The sequence below is a fragment of the Opisthocomus hoazin genome, chromosome 9 (assembly GCF_030867145.1).
Source record: "Opisthocomus hoazin isolate bOpiHoa1 chromosome 9, bOpiHoa1.hap1, whole genome shotgun sequence".
NCBI classification, from domain to species: Eukaryota; Metazoa; Chordata; class Aves; order Opisthocomiformes; family Opisthocomidae; genus Opisthocomus; species Opisthocomus hoazin.
In genome coordinates this window covers 4,892,531-4,920,030 of record NC_134422.1, presented here as the reverse complement: position 1 = coordinate 4,920,030, position 27,500 = coordinate 4,892,531, and the positions used below count along the sequence as shown (strand labels likewise).

At 43.8% G+C, this 27,500-nt stretch overlaps 1 protein-coding gene across 20 annotated transcripts in view; it reads right to left on the bottom strand.

Annotated features, from left to right (window-relative positions):
* The window catches only part of QTMAN (queuosine-tRNA mannosyltransferase), a 202,054-nt gene that overhangs the window by 43,268 nt on the left and 131,286 nt on the right, over positions 1-27,500 (bottom strand). For 15 of the 20 annotated variants that reach the window (XM_075430983.1, XM_075430984.1, XM_075430985.1 and 12 more), the window contains 2 exons: positions 23,272-23,349; positions 695-1,054 (listed from right to left, as the gene is read on the bottom strand). In XM_075430983.1, the coding sequence (XP_075287098.1) occupies positions 695-1,054; positions 23,272-23,349 (438 nt within the window). Of the gene's footprint in view, positions 1-690; positions 1,055-23,271; positions 23,350-27,500 lie in introns of those variants that run through there. The other 5 variants (XM_075430988.1, XM_075430992.1, XM_075430986.1 and 2 more) reach the window with 2 other exon arrangements.

Here is a 27,500-nt window from a genome sequence, read left to right as displayed (position 1 = left end):
GATTAAACAAACCGCGAGGAATAAAAACTAGATTAAAATGTTCGTGCCCAATACCGCAAGATTATCGGGACATTTTACCTCTTTAAATCCTAATTTCGGGGGGAGTCAAGCTAAAGTTTATACGCTTTTAGCGATTACGCGGCACGGTACATTTTCGGCCGTTCAGAGGAGATTCAGAGATCAGGTATTTGCGTTGGCAGTCGGAAAAATATTGTTTCACTGTTAATACGTTCAAACACGCTTCCTATTTACGTAACACCGAAAGGGTGTTTGCAAAATGCAGACAGCGGGTTCACATCAGCTGTCTGGTGTCACCACGTCTCTTGACACTTAATCACTCGCACGAAAGTAATTCAGATCATTTAAATAACGTTAGATACTATTCGTCACCGGTGGCTTGCTTTCTACAAAAAGAGAGTTACCGGAATGCCGCTGCTCGTTTCAGCAGCCGGGGTATCTTTTTCTTGGGAAAAAAAAGAGGAATCGGGAACATCAAGGGTTAAAGGTCTGGTTAGTGTTACTCAACTACACACACTCAAACAAATTATTCTGCATAATCAGATGCTGGCGATGTGCGTGGTGTCAGTGCATGCTCAGGAAATGAGCTGACACTTGACAGGAGTCACAGAAACGGGATCAAACCCAGCTCACACATCTCCGGCAGGTACAGTATGCGGATCTGCTCACCACTTACCACCTGTGAGGCCAGGCAATGTGTAAAGGTCTCTGCTGATAGTCCCGTCCACTCCAGACATTAGAGGGGTTAAAAGTCAGATGTTGCTTATCTTCTCCTTGACAAGGATTTGCGCTTTCTGACGCTTCGGGCTCGTCCAGTCTCGCCGGCGCTGCTGACGGGGAGGGCAGCCCCTCGTGCTGCGGGGTGCAGAGTCCAGGTTGGGCTTCATGAAGTCCAGGCTCGCGACGCGCGTTGCTGTTTCTCATTAAAGCTCTGCTCTTCTGCTGACCAGGCAGACCCTCCAACTGATAAGCATCTCCATTTCTTTTAACACCAATTACCTTTTCCAAATGGGCAAGCTTATGTTCTGGCATGAACCTGTTAGGAAACAGAAGAAGAAGAAGAAAAAAAAAAATCTGTATTGTGTTTAGCCTGGATTTCAGTTTCAACTGGTAATTGTTAATTAACTAACAGCAAATGAGAAGAAAAAAAAATAGTTGATATTTTACATCCATCCAAGCAACAACTCCACTAGTATTCAGCAAATGGTACACTTTATATAGCTTTTAGTGAATGAGGTACCTGTGAAATAAAATAGCAGGTTCACTGGCCGAGAAGCCAAAGGTCTCCACCGAACCGCATCAACAGGGAGAACAAAACTCTTCGCCTGCTACAATGAAGTAAAGCAGACACCTCCGGGAAGTCAAAAGGCAATTCTGCCACGAAAGTCTTGGCGTTTTTGCCAGGAGTACAGCTAAGACTGGTAGCAAATGCCAAGCGCAGTGGTGTTCATCCTAACGTGACCCCAGTCTATGTCTAGACTTGAGCCCAGCAAACTGCTTCTTCACAGGCTGATGAAAGCTAAAGCAGAAAGACTGTTTAATGCCTAAGAACGTGGGCCCAGCACATCCCGTGACATGGAAGTGGGTCTTCTTCCCCAGCTATCCTTGCCTGATTTTTATAATGACCAACTGAAAAAACTAATCACAAATCAGAAGAAAACCCCAAACCATACCCAAGGCAAAAGGATCGAGTTGTACATCTGTTCGTAGGATGGAAGCAACCACTCCCATGTTTCACTGCTCTGTGGGAGAAGTGGACACGAAGATGGGGAAACTGAGGCAGGGCTGCTCAAGACCTTCCTGAGCTACCACAGACAATATTAGACACCGCTGACTCTTTCATCTGATGTCCATGCTACAGAAAACCCTTCCCAACAGCAGGGCGCATTTGCACAGTTACACTGAGGCTGCTCAACTCATTTTTGTAATAGATGAAACGTAACATTTTGTGCAGATCTAGTTTTACTATTTGATTTAAAATAGTAACGAATTACGGTCCTTGCCCAGGAAACACTTCAGCGAAGCTCCTTCATTCAAAGATGACTCATGACTCTTCTAAATTAACATGGAGAGGGGACTACACGCATGGCCATCATGGGATCCTCACTCTAAACGCCTGCCTGTACCGCAAGTTAATTTACCCAGATATTTACTTAACATGCCTTTTAGTGTGATTACGGTTCTCCCAGATAAGTAGACACATTTAAATTTCCCTCTTCCTTTTAATTTCCAAATGCTTACACGCTATAGCCTGTTTATCGAGCTGTTTACTAAAGCCAACACTTGCTCCACTTTATCAACCTCCTCCACAGTTCTTCAGAGCTTTACTCCGTCACAGCTCATTCCTGGGCCGTGAACAAACCGCTCCCTTCCCTCTTTGTCAAAACAAATACTCCTAAACACCAGACTCATCCACTTCACGCTGCAGTGGAGCACCTTGAAACGCAAGCACACCCCTCTTCTTCAAAGCCGCTATCAAAACACAACACACTCTGCGGGCTTTACTGCAGTTGTACTCCTGACTAACTGCTCTGAGGCTTTTTCTTCAAGCCCTAAATCTCCCTTCCTAAGCCAGTCACGGCACGAGTGCTCCACGGAATGTGCATTCTTTGATTTGGCTTGCTGTCCCCTGGCATATTGTTTTCATGTTTATCTACACCAAGCCGCCTTTTCAAGCTGCTGACCAAATCACCTATGAGATCTGCTTTTTCCTACTGCTCTCCAACACTTGTTGGAGCCTCTCTGTAGATAAAACCAGAAAAAGTTCAGTCACATTCAACAGCCTCATGCAAATCCATTACCTACGTTGCAAACAAGAGAGGTTCCCAAACGAGCCTGAGTTCCACCGTTCCCATCTCAGCCAGTCAACCACCCTCAGATCCTCAGAGCATTAAAGTATAAATTCAGTGGGGCTGAATTCCATACACACGTGCTCTTAACCGTCGAGTCGGTGTTTTGACAGTCTAAGCTGAATTATAGACCTAAAAACTGGCTGGTGGTGGCTCCTTTGGTAGTACGGACACATCCCCATGAGGATATACGGGTTGCCCAGAGAAGCAGTGGAGGCCCCATCCCTGGAAACATTCCAGACCAGGTTGGACAGGGCTCTGAGCAATCTGATCTAGTTAGCGGTGTCCCTGCTCGCTGCGGGGGGGTTGGACTAGATGACCTCTAGGGGTCCCTTCCGACCCAAAACTTTCTATGATTCTATATATTTATGCATGGGAAAAGCTGAAGCAGAAACAGGTTAAGGGATTTGCGCTAAATTGCCAAGTCTGTGACCGAATTGAGAGGACCGATCTACCAACCCAAGTTTAACTAACAGATTTTGAAAAACCATTGACGTGTGAGAGGTTGGGCTACCTAGGCAGGCTGAACCCCCCCAACCACCTTCAGTCTCCCGGCCAGCCATCCACCCAGTGCACCACTGCTGTTTCTGAGAAGGTTTCCTTCTTGGTTTTCAGCCCTTAAAAATCTGATCCATCACTGCAGAATTTCTAATAATATTAGATACAACTTCGCCGATCTCTCGCTGGAATAAACCATTTAACATCCTTTATTTAAGACACGTGTGTGCAATCAATTCCGTGGTATTTACTTGTATTACACACACAGTATTCATCATCTTGACAATTTCTAAAAGTTTTAGAACACCATTTCACTTAGCAGTTTAAAAAAAAAAAAGATTTATATGATAGTTAACTTTGGAACAAGTTATCTGCATTAACTTCCATTGTTTTGGCATAAAGTAGTTCTGTATATTTTACTAACAACAGTGGAGACATGATAAAGGATGTAGGCAGAGCGCCATAAACACGGCAACCCACGGCGTTCGCGTAGCGGCGTTCATCTTCCGGACTTTGACTGGAAGACGTCTCTGCGCTCAGTCACTTGGATTTCGCTAAACACAACCACGTATAAAACCCCGTACCTGAATACAACAATTTTAACTGCGGAAAGACCGTTGTAAATCATGTGTAGTATAAACTTGTCCACATGATTGGAATGATATAATGGATACTGCAGTCCCTAACCACCAGCTAATGTTCTTTATGACACTTAAATAAATGACCTGAAAATAAACTAATAACAACATGAAATCTTCTAAACCTCTTCGTGTGCATTTCCCAAAAGCACGCTGGAGAAAGACAATGTCTCGTTAGCACATTTTTTGTGTTTGCAGTTTCCAGCCATTCTGTTTTTCCTCTTCCAAACTCACATTCATTCTTCTTTCCTGCCACCTTCCAGACAGAGTCATCTTTCCATCCCGCACCTGCCCAGATCTCGGTCATTTATAAACGCCCAGAGCTTGCAGAATTTCGACACCACCATCCAGCAGTCTATAACCTGGGGAAAAAACAAGCGCTCCAGTGTTTTATTTGGAGCCAGTACCTACTCCCACACAGCTCATCAGAGTTTTTTACATCCTTGTCTAAATTTCAGAAGACAAAACCCTCAGACAGGCTGGTTATGGAAAAGCAGAGCTGGGGCAGGACCAGACAAAGGCTGAAAAGGCTGGACACAAGGAAGACATCTTTACGATGAGGGTGGCAAAACCCTGGCCCAGGTTGCCCAGAGAGGTGGTCGATGCCCCATCCCTGGGAACACTCAGGGCCAGGTTGGATGGAGCTCTGAGCAACCTGGTCTGGTGGAAGGGGTCCCTGCCCATGGCAGGGGGGTTGGACTAGACGTCCTTTAAAGGTCCCGTCCAACCCAAGCCACTGTATGGTTCTAAAACACAACCCAGAGAGCTATCGCAGCAGACAGGTAGGATTTAGTTATCGAGAAGGATGAATCATTTTTCTCCAACCTTCGTTACAACTCACACTAGTCATGCAAGAAAAATGCCGTAACATTCTCTTTTTAGTATGGGAGAAGGACTTTACTGTTACTATTAACTCGTGGTAGTGACATCTGGTACACGTGAAAATTTGAAGAAAAAATTATCACCAAAGTGTACAAATATTAACAGATTCCCCAAGGTACTGTCCCTTTATTTAAAAAAACATGGTAAATATTTTACTTTTATGCATAACTCATGTATATTTAAACACTGAAAGTTCAGAACAAACAGTGAGAGACTTCGGTGTCTAATTTTAGTATCATAACTTGTTTTTCGAAACTTTCAAAACTGTTTTTCTTTTATTTACTCAGATTTTTCAGGATCCCCGACACATTTAACAGTCAATTTTAAAACTTTACAAAAACTTTAAAAAGAGTAAGCCTGGAAAACTTTCCCTTCTGGCATACTGGGTATAGATGTTTAGTTAAAAAGATGGGTTAAAAATTAAACTAAGTTCACATATAATACAAACTCCATCTACTGGAAGTCAGAGCTTCAATTTAAATATTTGCCATTTTGAATAACAGATTTTTTTTAACTCCCCAATCTACGTATTTTCTTTTCATTTATGCCATGAAACCCCGCTCCGAGGAAACCTCTGTACTCTTCCTTGAAGCAGACACGTGCAATTTCCCCAGCTCTTTCGTAACATGTTGTCGTGGTACACGCTACGTGTTTAGTCACAGAACTTCATTTACTCCAGTGACACATTATTTACGGGAACTGGTTTCTTTTTCATGGCATCAAGAGCCATTTTGGACACCATTTTATTAAAGACAACAACAAAAAAAAGAATGGAAGGGCAATGACGTCACTGCTCAATGAACAGAAACCACACTAGAAAGACTAACTGGAGTGCTGGTTTAGGCTAGATCAAATCACCGAATGTTCGGGGTTGGAAGGGACCTCTGTGGGTCACCCAGTCCAACCCCCCTGCCGAAGCAGGGTCACCTACAGCAGGCTGCACAGGACCTTGTCCAGCCGGGTCTTGAATATCTCCAGAGAAGGAGACTCCACAACCTCCCTGGGCAGCCTGTTCCAGGGCTCTGTCACCCTCAGAGTGAAGAAGTTCTTCCTCATGTTCAGACAGAACTTCCCATGCTTCAGTTTGTGCCCATTGCCCCTTGTCCTGTCGCCGGCCACCACTGAAGAGAGTCAGGCCCTGTCCTCCTGACACCCACCCTGCAGATATTTAGAGGCATTTACAAGGTCCCCTCTCAGCTTTCTCCAGGCTAAACAAGCCCAGCTCCCTCAGCCTCTCCTCACAGGAGAGATGCTCCAGTCCCCTCATCATCCTCGTAGCCCTCTGCTGGACTCTCTCCAGTAGCTCCTCATCTTTCTTGCACTGAGGAGCCCAGAACTGGACACAGCACTGCAGATGGGGCCTCCCCAGGGCAGAGCAGAGGGGGAGGAGAACCTCCCTCGACCTGCTGGCCGCACTCCTCTTGATGCACCCCAGGATGCCATTGGCCTTCTTGGCAGCCAGGGCACGCTGCTGGCTCATGGTCACCCTGTCGTCCCTCAGCACTCCCAGTCCCTCTCCGCAGAGCTGCTCTCCAGCAGGTCAGCCCCAGCCTGTACTGGTGCCTGGGGTTGTTCCTCCCCAGGGGCAGGACCCTGCACTTGCCCTTGTTGAACAAATCATACAGGCAGGTTCTGTGTGTCGTGTACTGCTTTGAACAGTTGTTCTCGACGAGCAAGGATAATTTGTCAGAGTGGATATAAGCTAAAAAAAATCCCAAACCCTTGAAGTTATGAAAACTGGCTCTTCTGTAACTTCATCCACATCTGGAAGCAAAGCTAAACATAGTTCTGAAAGTGCCATGGATTTCTTTTTTTTTTTTTAATTATACTGCCATTAAAAAATTGAAAAACTATAAAAAGGGATAGGCATGATCAGATATATTAGAAAACTTCTCCATGCCTTGGAGCTGGAGCACACACATTTCAGAGCTGCCCCATTTCCTTCGTCACTGACGCACCGTCACGGCATAACTTCTAATTTAACAAACTCGCCGTCTGCGCATTTCCTTCATCTTTCTTTAAACATGATCACAAACGTCTCCTTGCTAACTGTAATATTTTTAGTAGAATTTATGTGACCTAAAACACTACAGAAGTTCATGGAGAGCTTCTGTGATTCTAATACCTGGCATCCATTTGGCTTATAACTGTGGTGGACAGTCACTTCTGGCATTAGCAGTAACAAGGAAATGCCACTTTTGCACCTTCTTTCTTTCGGCTTCCTTGAATTTATCCAGTTCCCATGAATTTGTTCCCACAATTACTACAAACGGGTGCAAAACTACACAGCCATGCACAGGTACTACTGGCCAAGCACAGTGCAAATACCAAAGCTGCGTGGATATCTCTGAGCTTCCCCCAAAGTCAGAGTTTTGTCCACGCGGTTGTAAAGGGGGGGGAGAAGTCATAAAGGCAGTTCTTTGGAGGCCAAACTGCAACAGACAGCAACTACATTAGTATACATTTGGGTTTTATACTTCTATATAAATTTATATATTTATATTTTTTATATTTAAGGTTACAAATCACCTGATAGCAGTAAAATAAATGCATTTATATTTACCTAATTCTTGAAAGAACGCGACAAATGACAAAACTGGGTAACTAGTCTCCATTCAGTGATTTTTTTTCTTGATTTTTTTTTTCCTGCAAGTAGTCACATTTTGCTCTAAAGCAAAAAAAAAGAGTTGCCAAGTGCGATCATGTGTTCCAAGCTGTGTTACAGTTCAAAATCAAAAGCTCAAAAGAAGATTCCCAATATTTAGGCAATTTGATATTAGGGTTTATTGAAGTTGTCACATACTTTCGGTGATCTAATTTCACTTTCTGATCTTTAGCAACGGTTGTAATTCTTCCTTCAGAAGAGGGAAGAGATTACTTGTCAGCAGTAATCTCTAACACAGATAATGCCATATAAATATTAGGGGCTTATAAGCATGGACAAGGATTAGGAGCAAAGAGAGAGAACAGAAAGAAAACTGAATGGAGCCAAGATTAAGCACTGGGAAGGGCATGGCGAAAGAAAAGACAAGGTCTGTGGCTGAGCTTGTCTTCCCGCAGTAGAATATATACTTTCCTGGGCAGAATAAGTTGAGTTTACCCCGATTTCCCTGTTTGAAAACTGCAAGATATAGAAGTATGGAAATATTACCTGAGATGTGATCTTTTCCTGCTGTCCTTCTCTCATCTTCTCTCTTCCACAACACCAGAGAAATACAGAGTAGACTCGGGGAATCGCTGAGGTCAGAAGGTCTCTGGTCCAACCTCATGCTCAAAACCCATCCAGTTGGACCAGGTTGCTCAGAGCCTCGTCCAGTCAAGTTTTAACCATCAGAGGCCAAGGATAAAGAAGACTTCCTTCTGACAAATCAGCCAAAATATTGCTGTTTTAGAATCAATTCAGCTGGCAGCAGCAACCCCTGTCACTCCAGCGGTGTGCCTGATCAGCAGGCAGGATCCAGAGATGCTCCCCAGGAGGAGAGGCTGGATCCAGATCAACATCAACCGCAGGCCATTGGTTTTGACCCAAGCGGTAGCTTGGCTCGTTGGCGTGGGGAAGGAAGGTGAGACAGGCAGCAGAGGAGAGATGTAAAGAGTAAACAAAGCCAAAGAGACACAGGATAATGCTCAGATTCCTCAAACCATAACTGCCACCTATTTTTCTGCCTAATTTGAGTAAATTCCCTCAGTTTGTAGTATTCATATTTAACACTGCCAAAGTTTCCCACTTTTACTTAGCATTTACTCTTTTCTTTCCAATCTAGTTTCACCCTGATTTGACAACACTCACATTAGTTTATTCTTGAAGACGCCGTATCTGTATCTCAATGTAAGGAGGATGGTCAAAACCATCTCTAACTTTCCCCTCGATATTACATTTGAATTTCTAACACGGCGATTACTGCTCCAGAAGCACTGTAAAGCCTACGTCCTAGATGACCAGAATTTTAACTAAAGTGTTCTTCAACTCTTACACCCCAAAATAGATGCGAAAGGTGCTACCTTCCAAAACACAAGCCTGCGGTGGAACTACGCAAAACAGTTAGCAAAGGCAGGTGAATCTACTCCAAACCAAACGTATCTCTGAAAGTCTCAGCTTTCCTGGTCCTCTGTGCCGCTGCTCTGGTTGGACATCATTTCAGCCAAAAGTGTGTCTAGCCTAATCCAGTACTTGTGGGATTATTCCATTTTGTTCCATATTTACTCCTGACAAATGCCTTCAACAATATCTTGAGTGCTTAAGGTCAGCAAAAAAAAGGTCAAATAGTGATTACTCTGCATTTTAATACTGGAAGGGGGAATCTGGACCCACTGAAGTCGAAGGCAAAGCTCTCTTCGACTTCAAGAGAGACAGTTTGACCCTAAATATATTTCTGAATTTGCACCTTCAATTCCCTGAAATCCTTTAACACTCAGTGTAAAAATCTCTGCGGTTATAATTTCTAAGAACATCATTCTCAACAAATGAAATGGTGCTAATTTAAAAACTCCTAAGAAAGATGGTAATGAACTATAATACATATTTTATAACGCAGATGAAAATAACTTATGCATTATTTTGTGCAAGATATGAAAACCTGAATTAATTGATAGTTCAGGAAAAAAAAGTAATTTTCTCTATAATTAAACATCCTGACTGTGTAGATCTGCTACACCGACACTGCAAGGTAACAGATACACTTTTGGAGCCCTAAAAGTCACTTGACAGCAACTGCCAGAAACTTAGAAATTGTTGCCTTAAGTTCTGCTTTTGCAGAAGTTCAAAAGAACGAATTACACCACAGGGAAAAAAGTTAGGCTTCTGAGAATTGCAAGGGTTTTAAGGTTCTTGAGGATCCTAAAGGATTGGTCATGTTTGTTAGTGCTTACTTAAAGACAAAAAAAACAGCTCAGCGCTCGAGTGCTTATTTAGAAACTGCAAATTTCACATATAGCTCCAAACAATACAGTACCTCTTCTTGCTAAACAGAATTGGAAATGGGTGCTTGAAAAGGTATCACACCTTAAATCATCTTGTCTTTTATTTCTTTTTTTTTTTTTTTTAATTAAAACTCATACCAAAATCCTGTAACATATAATTTCCTGTTCCGTGGAAATACTTCTAAACAGGATCTATGGGATGGATGTCCCCTTTAAACAGGCTGCTTGGTAACATACGCAATGCAGAAGGGAGTGCTATCGTAACACTTCAATAGTTAAGTGACTTTATGAGAAAAATACTTCCAAATGTTTCCTAAAACCTTCCAAACCGCACCAAAGAACATTATCGTAATATTATGTTTCCCTATGGCCTCCAATCTTTAAGCTTGCTATTCTCGAAATGATACTTGGATGAAAAATATAAGTTTATGTAATGTATAAATTGTTCCTAGAAGAAAAGTTGCCTTTAAAATGACTCTGTATAGATGTCAGATATTTTTCATTTTCAATAGCCTTCCCGTATTAATTGAACAAATCGTATGCCGGTGCTTTGGGCTGCACGTGAACAGTCCGTATTTTAAAACCGAACAGTCACCGTGTGATCTTATTCATAGCAAATACTGAAAACAATAACTGTCCTAACCGATTACATCTCAGGTTACCCTTAATAGATATCCATATTTCTTGCACAGTATACATAATCCATATAAACTGTATACCATATATCAATAACATATTCCAGCGTCTCCACCATCAAAGAGCGCGTTTATAGTAGGTTTTCATTTGACTCAGGGGTTGTAATGTTCTGTGCAAGCATAAGCTAACCATTTCAGTGCCTTTGCCAGCAAGCTGCTTTTTGGCAGATTATTGGCAGTACATATTGGCAACAAACTAGTGCAACTAAGCCCTTCTTATAACTTACAGGTAAATAATGATTTTAATAAATTTATGGAAAATGTTCCACTTGCTCACATCTGCTTTTGATATTTCAGCCGACTGCGCAAATGCAGACTTCTGTGTGTTTCTCCGAAAAACACATACTTCACCTTAACTATTTAACGCTTTCCCAGGTACCCCAGGAAACACATCAGCAATGAAGCCTACTTGCACTTCAAGGTTTAACTGAAGGAAGCGTCCTCCAAAAAAAAGCTGGAGAAATTAATTAAAAAGAATCATTGTATGCACACAAAAATCTAACTTGCTTTTTGCCACTGAGACAACGTTCAGATAATACGTGAAACACAGGGCTGTGCAGGGTTCTCTCAGCCACGGGGTACTCAAATCTGATGGCCCAGTCAACTGCCTCTGGCCCTGAGGACCGCGGGGTAACGCAGAGATGCTGACCTCCATTTGAAAATGTGTTACTACACTGGCTTTCTTTGCACCGTTTTTGCATTACAAGAAGTTGAAAAGCGTACGCATTTGTATCTCAGCTAAGCAGCATGGTTTAGAGGAAACTGAGTTTTAATCCCAGCTTTGCCAGTGGGTCAGCATCTCATTGCCCAAAAGCCTCTCTCCATCTCTAGAACCCGAATGGCAGCAGCGCTCTGCCCTAAAAGGATCAACTTTTTGTCAGAAAGCTCTAAAAACATTATTACTACTAGTAGCAGCATCATTAGAGGGGGAAAAAAAACCCCAAATCGTTGGCCTCCTGTTTTCTGGTATAAATCAGGATGACAGAGATGCTGGCTTAAGATCACTGATCATCTGCCTTTCAGCATCGGGCTACCAGAAGACCCCTCGGGGAGCCTGCGCCTCCAAATTCTGTAAAACACACGTGGCCCAGCACCGAGCTACCTATGATCTCACAGACTGTAACACAAGAAGAGGAATATGCAGTTTTATATCGGAAAAAGGAGAAAACATTATCAATACAAACAGCACCGTTACCATCACCCGCTGAGTTACCAGCTTGGTGACATATCTGCAAGGACAGCAGGAAGGATGGTGCCTACCCCATAAGGACACACAGCCTTGTGAAGAGCCTGAGCTGCCATCTGCTCTGCAGCAGGACCTGGTCATCTTGAACATTACTGCACTAAATATTTTATATATATAAAAAAACATTAGAAACCTTGGAGACGCAAAGAGCTTGACCATGACTGTTCAGCCCAGCGCTTTGCTTCTACAACTCTGAACACTGTTTGTATAGATACACCCAAAACGATCACGGAAAGCAGTACTGGTACTTTGACGTTTCTATTGAAACAGGTCAAAAAGGTGAAAGAAAGGCCAGCACGTAAGAATTTAAAGGCAGATGACAAAATCACAGAATGGTCGGGGTTGGAAAGGACCTCTGGGGACCATCCAGTCCAAACCCCTGCCGAAGCAGGGTTACCTACAGCAGGCTGCACAGGACCTTGTCCAGGCGGGTCTGGAATATCTCCAGAGAAGGAGACTCCACAGCCTCCCTGGGCAGCCTGGGCCAGGGCTCCGTCACCCTCAGAGGGAAGAAGTTCTTCCTCATGTTCAGACGGAACTTCCTCTGCTTCAGTTTGTGCGCATTGCCCCTTGTCCTGTCACTGGGCACCACTGAAAAGAGCCTGGCCCCGTCCTCCTGACACCCACCCTTCAGGTATTTATAAGCATTGATAAGGTCCCCTCTCAGCCTTCTCTTCTCCAGGCTGAACAAGCCCAGCTCCCTCAGCCTTTCCTCGTAGGAGAGATGCTCCAGTCCCCTCATCATCCTCGTAGCCCTCTGCTGGACTCTTTCCAGTAGCTCCTCATCCTGCTTGAACCAGGGAGCCCAGCACTGGACACAGTACTCCAGATGGGGTCTCACTAGGGCAGAGTAGAGGGGAAGGAGAACCTCCCTCGACCTGCTGGCCACAAATAAATAAAATAAAAACATTTAGTAACATCAAGGAGAAGTTTCTTCAGTTCTCCTCTACACCTACATCCAAGCCACCACTTCTCAGGACACCAGTTCCCAGACCTGCCATGCTCTATCTGGTGACAACTGCTCCCAGCTGCCCCCGCACTCCTCACGTCCTTCAACCCCCAGCGCTGGGAGCAACAGGTTCAGTCTGTTGAACACTTCACCATAATTCAGGGAAGCAATATACTTTAAGAGGTTTTACATAGTCAATGTCCATGTCCTGCTTGTAGATACATCTCAAAGTTCTACTAAATAATTGCTTTAAAAGGGGCCTATAATTAATAAGGAACAACTATTAAGCTTCAGATTTTTTTTGTCCCAAATTCAGCCCACAATTTTGCTTGCTGGTTTTGAGCATTTACTCATTTACGGAGTCAGCAGTTCAGGATTTTGTAAGGCTTGGCAAGATGGTTAAAGCCCAGTGAATGCCTGTCGAGATCTATTGGACGTGCTGGTAAAGCTCGCTGTCGCTACAGTGGACTCGCTTTGAATTTGATCTGTTTCAAGGATTCAGTATCCTTCCAGCACGTCAGAAACCTCAGGGCATATGTTTGTATTGTTTAAAGGCAGGAAATTCTGTGAACTGAAATGAGAACATATCCCTTTTGCCTTTATGGACTTTTGTAATTTTCTCTTCCTTTTGGGGTTTTGGAAACAAAACCAGTGAAAGCCGAAAGTCTGAACAATAGCAAATTACTTTCAAGGAAAAAAAAGAGTAAAATTCTAAGCATACTTTTATAACTTTATTCATACACTTTGTATCTATGTAAATTGGACTTATCCAGGCATCAGAAAACACTATTTCCAGCAGGGCCTCAGACTGCAACAGGATCATACTGGTTTTGTCATAAAAAACTGTGGACTTTGCTGTTTTACTTTATTATCATTCCTTTACTACCTTGTATTAACTTGTACCCCACTGACTTCATGACAGAGCCGATTTGTTTCATGCTAACCGCAGAACTAGGGCAATCACATTTTTATTGTAAGGAGAAAAAACTACAAATCTGTGTAGCTCGAACTCGCCGTCCGAAGAGTCCCACGTCCCTCCTTCGCTTGATGCAAAAGGCAGCTCTGAATTCTGGGGTATGAAACGAGAACCAGTGAAAGAAAGATGAACAGCGACATGTACTCTGCTAAAATCAAGCGTTGGCCTTTAGACAACTACAGCAGCAAACTCTCCTCCCGCAGTTCTGTCCTAATCAGCAGAAGGGCTGGAGGCAGAGGGGCTGCATTAGCACGGAGACCTGATGGCAGCAGGACGCGCTGATCCTAGTGCAGCACGGCACAAAGACGTCCACCCCGCACTGGGTGCTCCAACCAGCTTGGTATCTTTATTGCACATAGTGAATTATACAGCATAAGAACAGGGTTATAGGTTATGGCTCTCTGGAATACTCCTGCCTCGTGACAGGCTACAGAGACTCAATGAAGTCCACAACAAAACTGGCTGGAGGATCGCTCACGTGCGGCAACCGCAGCCGTTTCGGCAAGAGCCTGAATGCTTGCCCACGGTGTTCCTCGCACACGGCGTACAACAAGCTGACTGTTCCTATCCAATAAGCTTAATAGCTAAATATAAATTACAGTGGGATGCAAAGCTCGAGAGAGACATTCGACACCCAAGCTACTGCTTGGCCACTGGATCTCTCCCAGCTCGTGTTTCTTCCCACTCGCTAATCCCTCTTCCTGGACAGCAGCAATTATGGCGTTGGCGAACGGCAGGAGTTCGGTTTGTTTGCTTTCATTCTGCACAGTGCTTCGTGCCCATCCCATCTACTGTGGGAGGTTACGACGTCTGAAGCAGGGATCACAACGAGACACCATCAATCATCGCAACACGCGCAGCTCAGCTGTTTCCACACAGTCGAAGCCTTTGGTGGAGAAGAATCTTAACAAGAGATTTGCAAGAGCGTGAATAAGCGGCTTTAGTCTAACTGCTCGCAATCACGACTTCCAAAGAAGCACTCCTGACCATCAACTCTGGGAATAAACTGCTGAAAAGCACTTATGTTCACGAGTGGATTACCTGCATGTAGATCTATATATAAAAGCAAAGGCGATCCGTAACTACCAGCAGTACTGCTTCTACGGTCTTCCCTGCAGAGACGGGCAGCGAAGAGGGAGGCTTGGTTCCCACCCAGACATCAGGGGTCCATAACCTTCACAGAATCACAGAATGGTAGGGGTTGGAAGGGACCTCTGTGGGTCACCCAGCCCAACCCCCTGCCGAAGCAGGGTCACCTACAGCAGGCTGCACAGCACCGCGTCCAGGGGGGTCTGGAATATCTCCAGAGAAGGAGACTCCACAACCTCCCTGGGCAGCCTGGGCCAGTGCTCCGTCACCCTCAGAGGGAAGAAGTTCTTCCTCATGTTCAGATGGAACTTCCTCTGCTTCAGTTTGTGCCCATTGCCCCTTGTCCTGTCGCTGGGCACCACTGGAAAGAGTCTGGCCCCATCCTCCTGACACCCACCCTGCAGATATTTATAAGAATTTATAAGGTCCCCTCTCAGCCTTCTCTTCTCCAGGCTGAACAAGCCCAGCTCCCTCAGCCTCTCCTCGTAGGAGAGATGCTCCAGTCCCCTCACCATCCTCGTAGCCCTCCGCTGGACTCTCTCCAGTAGCTCCTCATTTTTCTTGAACTGGGGAGCCCAGAACTGGACAGAGTACTCCAGACGGGGCCTTCCTGCCTCAAAAAGCAAAGAAACAAAACCTAGCACCTACGATAACCACCATTACGCCAACCACTCTTGGGGCCCATAACCATCCATTCTCTCTTCCTCGGAGTACACTGATTTCACAGTTTTGCCCAAGTGGTCAAAGAACAACTAACGTTCTATTTCAAAACGCAGCAGCATACAGATGTTTACATCATATATTCAACATACATACGCACAACTGACCATAAGCCACCAGTTTACAGGTCCCGCTCACCTTCTGAAAACGTAGTTAAAGACTCCTAGGGCAAAAATTACAACTAAGTTCATGAACTACACAAAAAATTGGCTGTGACACCGTCTATTAAAAGTTACGATAAACTAGAAGGTTCAACTAAAAGGAGCAGATGCACTGTTTGCTAAGCTGTAGCTGCAGACAGAATTTTTTGTGCCAAGATCAAAAGAACAAGGTGTTCATATAAATGGCATTTTATTTTGATCCTATTATTCTATATGAGCTCGAGGAGAGATCAAAGGAGAAAGTACCCAGGTTTCACTATTAACACTTAACATAGCTCCAGTCAGAAAATCCTTTCCAGATTGCTAGTGCAATTTAAAGCCCAGCACAGTTTTGTTGTTCTGTTGGGTAATGTACCTGAAGGCACACTTTTGATTCCTCGACCACCTTTTCCATTGTGGAAAACTGCTTCTGATCTACATAGTTTATTTTTATGACAGGTACCCTAGCTTTGGGGACTACACCGCTTCGGGTTGTACAAGTTTGGCTGTCAGGTTGACCATGAGCCAGCAGCATGCCCTGGCTGCCAAGAAGGCCAATGTGATCATGGGGTGCATTCAGAGGAGTGTGGCCAGCAGGTTGAGGGAGGTTCTCCTTCCCCTCTACTCTGCCCTAGTGAGGCCCCATCTGCAGTACTGTGTCCAGTTCTGGGCTCCCCAGTTCAAGAAAGATGAGGAGCTACTGGAGAGAGTCCAGTGGAGGGCTACGAGGATGATGAGGGGACTGGAGCACGTGTCCTATGAGGAGAGGCTGAGGGAGCTGGGCCTATTCAGCCTGGAGAAGGCTGAGAGGGGACCTTATAAATGCTTATAAATATCTGCAGGGTGGGTGTCAAGAGGATGGGGCCAGACTCTTTCCAGTGGTGCCCAGTGACAGGACAAGGGGCAACAGGCACAAACTGAAGCAGAGGAAGTTCCATCTGAACATAAGGAAGAACTTCTTCCCTCTGAGGGTGACGGAGCCCTGACCCAGTCTGCCCAGGGAGGCTGTGGAGTCTCCTTCTCTGGAGATATTCACGACCCGCCTGGACGTGGTGCTGTGCAGCCTGCTCTGGGTGACCCTGCTTCGGCAGGGGGTTGGGCTGGGTGACCCACAGAGGTCCCTTCCAACCCCTACCATTCTGTGATGCTGTACCCGGTATCCCGGAGAGCCAGGCTGCCCTCAAGTCCCGACAATATATTTCTGACGGCATACGCCAGTCGGGAAATCCAATACCGTCGGAGTCAAGCGCTGGAGTCTGGTTCAGCCCCTGCCAACGGCAGTTCCACTGGAAGCAAAGCATACCAGCTTCAACTTGGTATGTAAACAAACCTAATGGGCCTTCCTCCTGCTAGCTGGCAAGAATAAATGCGCTTTAATATGTTGTATTGCTTATTATGACATTATCCAGGACTACCACTATTAATTAATGGTTCTATTGCCTCTCTTAGAACCCAGCGACGTTGCATAAAGAAAAAATAATAATATATTGTATTTCTTACAAAGCCAAAGTATGCTAACAAATTTTAATATTTACGCTTTCTTTGAATGCAGGCTTTTCCCTGATGATTCAGTAATGCTGGGCAGACATTTCAGAATTTCACTTCCAGTGAATTTCCTCGAGGTACTAAGACTGCAGAAATCTGCTGATGAACAGGTACAGCTTATCAGACTACTGTGGAAAAATCAGCAATTTAGAATTCGTAAGGAAAAAAAAAGAACAAAGAGCACATATGTCCTTATCCTCTGCCTCTGCCTCTGCCTCCCCCTCCCCACTCACGATGAAAGCATTCATGTCACAAAGTCGTTCCAAAGTTTATTGTAAATACCCAAAAGCGGGCACCGCTCCCACGTGAGCTGGCTCAGCCATGGCCCACCATCTTGAACACATTCATTTTATCCAACTCCGTTCCAGGACGGGTTTTGTTTTGGAGCTGGGTTTGGTTTTGGGTTTTTTATTCTGATTTAACTTTTCTCTAAGAACAGCAGATTGTACAGATGCAAGGAGATGGCAAGTGGGGACTCTGGGAACTTGCACGGTCCATGCTAAATACACGCAGGTGAGCTGTGGCCTAGAGAGAACATTACAGCTATGGGTTAAACGAGACCAAGCGCCCCACGCACGGTCAGAATATGTTTATATTACACAGAGCAGCCAGCTGGCTATAAATCCAAGAAGCAAGCTGGAAAGCTTTAGAGTTTAAATGGATGAATACAGATATACATGGAAGAACAGTGGTTTGTCACCATATGAATGGCTTTCAACTGAAAAGAGTGGATGGCTTTGACGAGGGATTTCCAAAAGAGTAACCTTGTTGAGGTGAAAGAAAGAATGATGCTTGGGACATTCCATGTATTTATATTTTCTGTGTTGTTCTGAGGCAGCGCAGTCTGCTTCAGCTTGCCTGCACAATTACAACATGGCTTTACATACAGGTGTTCTTAGTGAGTAGGGACACAAGTTCTTCAATAATACCTCTGCAGCTGATGATCCATAAACAGGATCGCTCTGTTAATTTACTTCAGATTCAAATTACCATGAGCTGAGCTCTGAGAAGCCATGAACCATTTTTCTTGCTGTATTTCCAGCTCTTAGTAATGTATGCTATAGCCTCCTCTGCTCTCCATCCATGAATCACTGAACCTATGGCCAACGACCCTACCTGTGCACAAAACCACCCGGAGGCTGCTGAACCAAGACCTTCCTGGCAAGGCACAACGGATGAGAGAAGCACTTCTGAGACTTTCACCTCTTTTTATTACATAATGATGACTAGAAGAACCTTCTGAAATACAGACGCAAGTCCTAACAGGTGTGCATAAATGGATGAACCTGAATGACTTTCTAGAAGACTTTCTTGGGATCTTACCAAGATAAGCACTCGCTCTTTCTCTGCTCCACGTAAGGTAGACGTAATTCCCTCCTGAATCCAAAAGCTGAGCTTAGGTTCTTACCAACTCAAGTATCAGCTAAACTGTAAAGATCTAAAGGAACTCCACATTCATAAACTATGTTTATATTCTTTTATATGTTATATACATTCTATATTAAGGCCACAAAGATGATCAGAGGGCTGGAGCACCTCTCCTATGAGCGCGGGCTGAGGGAGTTGGGGCTGTTCAGCCTGGAGAAGAGAAGGCTCCAGGGTGACCTTAGAGCAGCCTTCCAGTACCTGAAGGGGCCTACAGGAAGGATGGAGAGGGGCTTTTCACAAGGGTGTGTAGTGATAGGACAAGGGGGAACGGCTCTAAACTAAAAGAGGGCAGATTTAGATTAGATATTAGGAAGAAATTCTTCACTCTGAGGGTGGTTAAACACTGGAACAGGTTGCCCAGAGAAGCTGTGGCTGCCCCCTCCCTGGCAGGGTTCAAGACCAGGTTGGATGGAGCTCTGAGCAACTTGGTCTGCTGGAAGATGTCCCTGCTCATGGCAGGGGGGCTGGAACCAGATGATCTTCAAGGTCCCTTCCAACCCAAACCATTCTATGATTCTATATATCAGGCTGTGTGTATATATATAAAATATTTTTTACCAAACTTTTTTTGATGTTTAAAAGTGGCTGTAAGCTCATGGTTTTGATGTACTTGCCTTTGACAGAGTCAGATGGAAACTGCAGCAAGGCTGATAACGAGTTTGCTCCCCAGAACCTTTCTCCCATGTCTCTGAACTGACTGAATGGGAACTGAGGGGGAAAGAACAAAGATTTGCTGTTCTTTACAGTCACGCAACGAAAGTGTAGGTTAAGTACAGGAAGTATTTGCAGATTTCAGATATTTTGTGGACCTTTGTTGCTTTTCCTTGCATTCAGATCTAATCGCAGCCCCAGCACAGAGCTGGACTTTCATGTTCTGCGGTCCTTCACTAATAGAAAACCCAACCCACTGTGACACTTCAGCCAAAGTGGGCTCAAGACATAGATTTTAACTGCAGCTTCTTGTAGGCATTTTACTCATGCTAATGCATAAAGGAAAAAAATATTTCACCAAGCAGAGAAGGCTTAAAATTATACTGCTGAATAGCTTAATAAAAATATTTTATGTATATTCACAGTAGAACATGCCTACAGACTGGAAAGATGTAGCTACAACCTCTAGGAGAAGTCTGGATAGACAATTTGATATTCCACATCAAATGTGTCACAATCAGGTGACCTTTAAGCCCCACTAGTATAAAATCAGAAGGTTTTTTTTTTTAATTTCTGGTACCAAATACGTACATACCTCCAGCTCACTCAAGTTACCATTAATAACTACTGGAATATTTTTAGCAGGTCCTTCAAACAGAAGGGTAGTATTCTCAACACAATTTTGAAAAAGCAATACATTGTTCTTTAGCTTCAATCAAGCATCAATTTTGGATTATTTGTCAGAATTCTTACAGTAAACCAGTTTTTTTTAATAGAACCAATTTCAAGGAAAAAAATCTCCTCCACAATTTGAGTGTAATTAGCTATTATAATATAATTGGCTCTGATTTGAAGGTAAGGTATATGATCATATATATATAAAGAGGCCATATATATATATAAATATATGTATATATATATAAAAAGAGGGACATATGATTAATTCAAGAGGTGTTCCACCAGTACTAGCGTGAATAAGCATAAACACCCCAACGCTGCTTTAACGTCTTTACGCTGCTGTATCACCTTTGGTGCTCAGAAACTTTTTTGTACTAAAACCAGCATTTCATCTTGCACATCTTTTCCTACTGTCTCCACTACCCAGACCCTTTTTCCCCCTCTTCCTCTCCAAATCAAATGTGTCCTTACTGCAGGAAGGCATCACGTCCTAGTTACAGTACACATTTGTGCTTTATCACGCTCTTCCTGGGCATACAGCAAGACTGTTGCATAGGGCATGGGAAATGCTGAGCACTTTCTTACCACAGTGGCTAAAAAAGGGGTTTGAGCACGCCTGGCAGATTGCAGGAGAAGGGCTCACAGCATGATGGGCAACTCAAATAACAAATTTGTCAACCAGCAGTATTTGACACTGAAAATAGTTCTGAATGTGAATAGGAAAATATCTGGCTGCAGACATTCAGAGGCGTCACATGCCACAACGGCGTTAGGGAAATCTCTAGCTCTCACAAGAGCTTTCAGCTAATTCTTGACGGATCACCTGTACCTTTGGGTGCTTTCTAAAAGCACCTTCCTCCTTTTCCTTTGTGAAGAAAACAAGAGATGAAACTCTCACCAGAAAGTAACAAAAATATTAACCTCTGAGTACCTCGGATTTTGGTAAACAGTGACATCACTGGAAATCTTAGCTTCTGCCTACGAACTACAGGAGAATAATGGGACTGAGCAAAAAGTGATGGACTGTGTTCATCAACATGCCTTTTATGTAAACTAGATTGCTAACTGAAAACTAGTTTTCAGAGTCTTTTAAGAGGCAATCACCTTAAAATTAATCAAAGTGCTATTCTGTTGTTGTTTTTTTAAGAGGGGACGTGCTCCTTTGGACCTTGAGAAACTGGCGGGGGGCAGAGACTGCTGCAGCCAAAGGCCTCGGGGCTGGTGTCTCAGAGGCTAAAGGCACGAAGACATCAAGACGAGGGGTGCTGTTGAGGCTCAGGACGAGGGCAGATGACAGCCTACAGCACCCATGGATGAAGAAGAGACTTGGTATCAACGTCACTTACAGCACCCATGAAGAAGACACCTGGTATCAGCACAATCTACTGCACCCATGGATGAAGCAGAGACCTGGTATCAACATGACCTACTTAAGCACGACCGCGTGGTTGACATGGTTGCACAGGGTCATAAAAGGCAGTAGGAACCACGATGGCTGGGGTCTGCTCACCCGCCACTGCATTAGGTCACAGTCCCCAAAATAACAGAATTTCAGCTCCCTGTTTTCAGCTGATCATCACCATCCCCTTAGTTTTCAATCATTTTTTTCCCATTTACCCATGGCTTTCCCTGTTTTTTATTTCTGATAAAGTTACCTCCATGAGGTACATGGAGCAAAGCCTTCATGAACAATTTTGTTTTGTTTTTTTTTTCTATATGCTTCTCCTTAAAATATCCCTTAAGTTACCTGTTCAGTGCCTAGTAATGACTCTTTAAAAAAATAAATATCGTAACAACACTGTGATAGATACCAAAGGTGAAAGTTAGCAACCACTCCGCACTCAAAACCGCCTGAATAGATCTCCAAACAGCAGAGAAAAGGTCTGTATTTGTCTACAGATGTATTTCCTTAACATTTTTTGATCAATTTATTTCAATGAGAACGACGAACTTAAATTTCACAGAATCACAGAATGTTCAGGGCTGGAAGGGACCTCTGTGGGTCATCTCGTCCAAACCCCTGCCAAAGCAGGGTCACCTACAGCAGGCTGCACAGGACCGCGTCCAGGCGGGGCTTGAATTTCTCAGTGTCTTCAAGGACTTTATTTCATGAATTTGTATAAAAGGCAGAAAAGTATATATAAATGTTTAAAAAGCAGCCAGGAATATGCGCAAGCGTTTCTGTGGAAATAGTGCAATTAGATTTAAAATACCAAACACTCCTATTACTTCTGACATGTGGTCTGAGTCGCTTTCGAATTTGCACCTACGAACAATAAAAAAAATAAAAATACTGGTTCTGAAGGAGACTGATTATTTCCTCTGCAATATTTTCCCACCGAGCAGTTCTTCTCTCCTTCTACCAGACCTGACAGCCATTCAAATGCGCTGGTTCTGCTGCACGCTAAACTGGGAATATGATCTCTACTTGGAAACTCCTCTCAAAAACATTTTCTTCTGTCAATTCGCAGTAACTGCACTCAATAACAAGCGTGACTATTGAACTTTTAAAGTATCAACGTTCAGTCGTCTTCCTGAGTTCACATATTGCAGCTGCAGGGAATAAAGGTGCTGAAAGACTGTGATCTCTCCCCACAGCTCAGATGCTTATCGCAATCTTGCGTGATATTTAATTGGCACTGCTTTCTCCTCCTCCATTTCCAAACGGATGAATCACAGGCTCGCTCTTCCAGGAACCCACCACTTCAGCTATTCTCTGCGCTTCCTCCAGTTCTTCCTCAACCGCCGCCAGCCCTCTGCTTGACCTCACCTTTAGCAAACGTTCAACTGGAGGGGCTACAACGTGTATTAAGCCTTCTGAGAAGAGAAGGACGAACCAACACCCAAAACCCAGAATTATGACAGCGAGCTTGCCACACCATCCTGCAGCCGCTGCGGCTTGGTCACAGGCTGGAGTGAACGAGAGTCACTGTTAAAGAAGGTCAGGGTTCTTCACTTTCTTACTCAATAACAACACAACGTGTAGTCTGGTGTTACTCCGAGTTACACACAGGACGTTCATCACCGATTAATGAACAATTAGAAGGGGATAGCCTACATCGGGTACTCTTCAGTATAATTCTCTGTTAATTTTAAGCTACAGCTTGCAAAATCTAGACCAGCAACCCAACAGTTCACTAAAAAAGAGAAACAACTCATTAGCAGGTCCTTCTGCTCCAACCACCATGCTCCGACTTCTCCCCGCAGCTCTTCCGCGATGCTCCCAGATCACCTCCCACCTTCAACACAAGGACAGAAGAAGTCTCACTGGCACCGAGGTCAGTTTGACCACTGACATTCATTTAGGTTACATACACACATTTAACTGCCTGCTTGAAAAGTATCTCACCGTATTGCTGGACCCACATTTCTATGAGCAGCCTTGAATACAGGCAACACCAAGCTGAACTCCTTCTCAGACACGACCCTACAAAAAAAAGAATGCGTCTTACAAAGCATTTAAGTCTGTAAGATCTTGTTACTCATATTAAATAAATTCCAGGCACAAACCAGAGTTCTGTGAGCCTCTGAGGCCCTGCAGATCCTTGCAGTACACGAGTCCACCCCACAATCCGACCCTGAACATCCAACCAGCAGAGCAGAAGTGCTGCTTGTTACACATGCATCAGATGGTCACAGGCAGTGAACTTTAACGAGTAAGATTACTGGGAAAAACAATGTAGTTTTTGCATCAGAAGTAGCAAAAGGAGGCTGAAGAACATGCCCACCTCTCAGCAGACTCTAAGCATCTTACAGAGAAGAGCAAAGAGTCGAAAGGTCAGTAATAAATCCTACTGTCACTCCAGCAGAAACATAGGAAGGAGTTTCGTACGATCTCAGAGGCTGACAGAAGGTCACATCAGGACACAGAAGGAAACAACAGATGACTGGGGTGGCTACTTCAGAAGGTCTGCAGCTCTTCTGTGTTAAATTTATACTGAGACACTCAGAGTGAAAGGTGTAACTAACTTTCTGAGTTAACATCATCAGGGGGAAAAAAGCAATGAACAAATGGCAATCTAGCATCTGGAGTCAATGTGAATATAGAATTTTCTCAGTCAGCCACGTGAATGAAAAGGGCTCAAGTTACACCCAAGGAAAACCATCCTCAAAACAGGAAAAAACAAAACCCCACACCTTGGAATATTTTCCTGCAATTACTGTGTCTCCTTCTTCCAGCAGCACCTGCCCTCAAACCACGGCTGGACTCCATGATCCTGAAGAGCTTTTCCAACCTAAATGACTCTGTGATTCTACGATTTACCCATCCAACCTGTGACACTGGAGCCCTTCCAGAATACACACTGGTAAGGGATTATCAGACCACATGAGGTTCAAAAAGGCTTTCTATCAAGCAGTTATCTAGAACAGCCCACCCTCTCAAATGATACCCTAGTCATACACATCGTTCATTGCCTCCAGATAAGACCACTGTCTTACAAACCACCTTGGTGTAAAAAACAACTACAAACACCTGCAGTGCAACCAGTTTTCAAACAACTGGCCCTCACAGCAGCATTAAATACCAGCCATACCACTTCTGTACTCCTGCTCTCTCCATCAACAACCTGCTTACCACCATCCGTCACCTATGGTACCTCACTTCCAGGGGAATCCACTTGTATCATGGAAGTAACTATTCTCAACATGACTATCCTTCAGAAAAAGCAGAACTGTGTTTCAGAAGCTCAGGCTGTTTTTTATCCGTGTACACAGACATACACCTATCACATACGTGTGTGTGTATATATATAAATACATACATGGGAGATTTTATGAGCAGGAATCTACAGCGTCATTCCTGTAGTAGCTACGAGCAACTTCCAGCTTGACATTTTCAGCTCCTAATGCAAAACTTGTCTATTTATTTTCTTAAAAAATCTCTTTTTTTTCCTATATTTTTGCAAATGAGATTTTAAAAAAAAAGCCAGCTATTTCAATGATCTTGAACAGATTTTCACTGAAAGAGGTGAAACACCACGACCGTAGCTGCATAAAATCAGCTACATGAAAAAGGCTTACTCTCTGCTGTCTGCCGTTCTTCAAGAGCACACAACCAGGCAGTGATTCCTAAGCTTTCCAGCTCGGTTGTGGCACAAATGGCCGAAGTAACTCCTGGTTGTGCATCATTTCAAAGTGGCTTCAGCGCCACCACTGAGGACCTCTTGCCCAACGGCCAGGAGAGATGCAGGAAGCCTCCTACTCCCACCCCTGGTAGCTACCAGCTATTGCTGTTCTCACCAGTGCCTCGACTCCTCTGTCCAGCAGAGCTGGTTACTTCGCCCTGTTGCCAAGACCAGAGGTACCCGATCTACTTCTGCGGCTTCCTGATTTTACTGTCGCACAACCAACAGCAACAATAAAAAAAAAAAAAAAATTGTTTTACAGAGCAGCACATTAAAAAAATCCATGCTTTCCTAAAAAAAAAATTTTCTCCTAGGTACAGCGTTTACAAAGAGTAACAGAACACACTATTTTTAAAATTCTGGGGATGCAGTCCTTAACTCAAAATAGTCCCAAAATTCTTTGCCATTCGTTGTCCATTACAATTCAGAACCTGTTTCTAACTCGGAAATTTAGTACGTTTTCTCTGAGTTTTATGGCGTACTAAACGGTTTCATTACTTTTTACAGAAAGTAATACAGAATTATTTGTAGATTCAGCAATGGAACCAGTAAGCCAACGATCTCCCATTTCTGAAGTTCCCTCGTTATCCCGAAACCATAAACATACATCACGACAGCGGCAAGAAAGCAAGTGGACAGTTCTCTGCAGCATCTCACCAATAAATGGCGGAACCGCGATACTTCACCGGAACGTTCAAAACCTCAATTGAACGGCAGCGTGATTGCAGTGGTTCCAGTTATGTTAATTAGGCTGAATTCAAGGTTCATTGAGGCTGCAATTATGCCGCAAAGAAAGGCTGCAAGCATGCTATCTCACCCTCCTGCAGCCTGCTGAGTCTGCGGCCGTTCTTCTTCTTGTGGCAAAAAGACTTTCTGAAGAGAGAAGACGTAGAAGTCGCATTTCTACGTACCCCACGCGGTTTGCGGAGATGCAGTCCAATGATCGCATCTGGATGCTTTCTTCTTTTCTTCCTCAGATTTAACAGGGAAAATAGCTTTCCAAGCTCACTGGCCATTTTTTAAGCATGCTTTACTTTGCCAATTTGCCTACTAAGCACACAAATTATAAGCCTTATTAGCCCCATTTCAACCGCAGGGTAAGTCAAGGAGGTAAAGAGTTTTGCCCAAAGCTATGTAACTCTTTGGTGGAAAGAGAACCTAAATATCTCCCACCTTCTTTATTGACATGCCCTGATTGTCCATTGTGGATGGGATGCACACACCACCCAAAACGCAAAACACTCTGCTGTGAAAGATGGTTTAAACAAGCGGCAGGTTTGTCTTCAGCGTTTCCCTTCGCCCGGGGCTCCAGCCCGTGTATCGGCAGGAACGAGGTCTGCCACGACTCGTGCGACCGTGCAGGGGTTCAGCCAGGTTGTCAGGAACTCGATTTCTCAGATCTTCAGCAGATGACAATTACGCCCAACTGAACCAAACAACTACTGACTTTGTGATATGAGAAAGCAACCAAACCATCAACGACAAATAAATCTGGTAACAAAATTTGTTTTTTAACTGAAACCATATTTAAATCTATACACTTGCAGTGTAGAAACTTTGCTATTATTTTATCTGCCTTTACTTTAGCAACTAACAATTGTTAAATGTTCAAATTATTCCTGGTAATTAAAAATACATTAAACATACCTACAGACGCCCATACTTCATTAACATCAAATTCATATCTTCACATCAATTTTGACATTAAAATTAACTTTATAAACTACCATATTAATAGATTTAGTCCAAGAAAATTGAATGCAGTGCTTAATTCAGCAATGTCACACTTCTAGCATTACTGTTTCCTTCTTCTCCAAGAATTCTTTGCTAAGTGAAGCCTTTGTTGCCCGTTCCTCGGCAATAATAGGTTAAGAAACCCTTGAAGATACCAAAGGAATGAAAAAGTAAACCACGCGAGGACTAAAGCAGAATACTAAACTTGTACACCAGCCCCTTGCATTTACACGCACGTCCCAGAACGGTTTCAGCGAGGCAGTCTCTGAAATCACGAGGGGCAAACGGGCATTGGACTCTCAAGTAACTGAGAGAAGACATGGGAAGAGTTGAATATGTTGGCAAGCAATGAGAAGGAAACTCTTTACTATGGTAGCAGCTCCTTCTCTAGATGGGCAAGGCGCACCCATCCTTCAACAGAAGTTTTCAAAGCTTTCCAGTTCTTACGGGGTTGAGGAGGCACGGATGGAGGAAGATGATTTTTCAAGCAAGCAGTCTGTCTTTTTTTTTTTAAGAATGGCTCTATTTTAAATACCAGGCCCTTCAGAAAATGCATTTTCCAATGCTTTTATTCTCAAAGCAACACTATGTGGAATCAAGTGTCTAAACAGAAGCTAGGTCAATGCGTACCTCCAAAGAACTCAGCATCCCTGGAGCCTAATTTCCAGACTCACAACTGACTTCAGCACCTAGAAGTTCAAGTCTCATTAAAAACCAA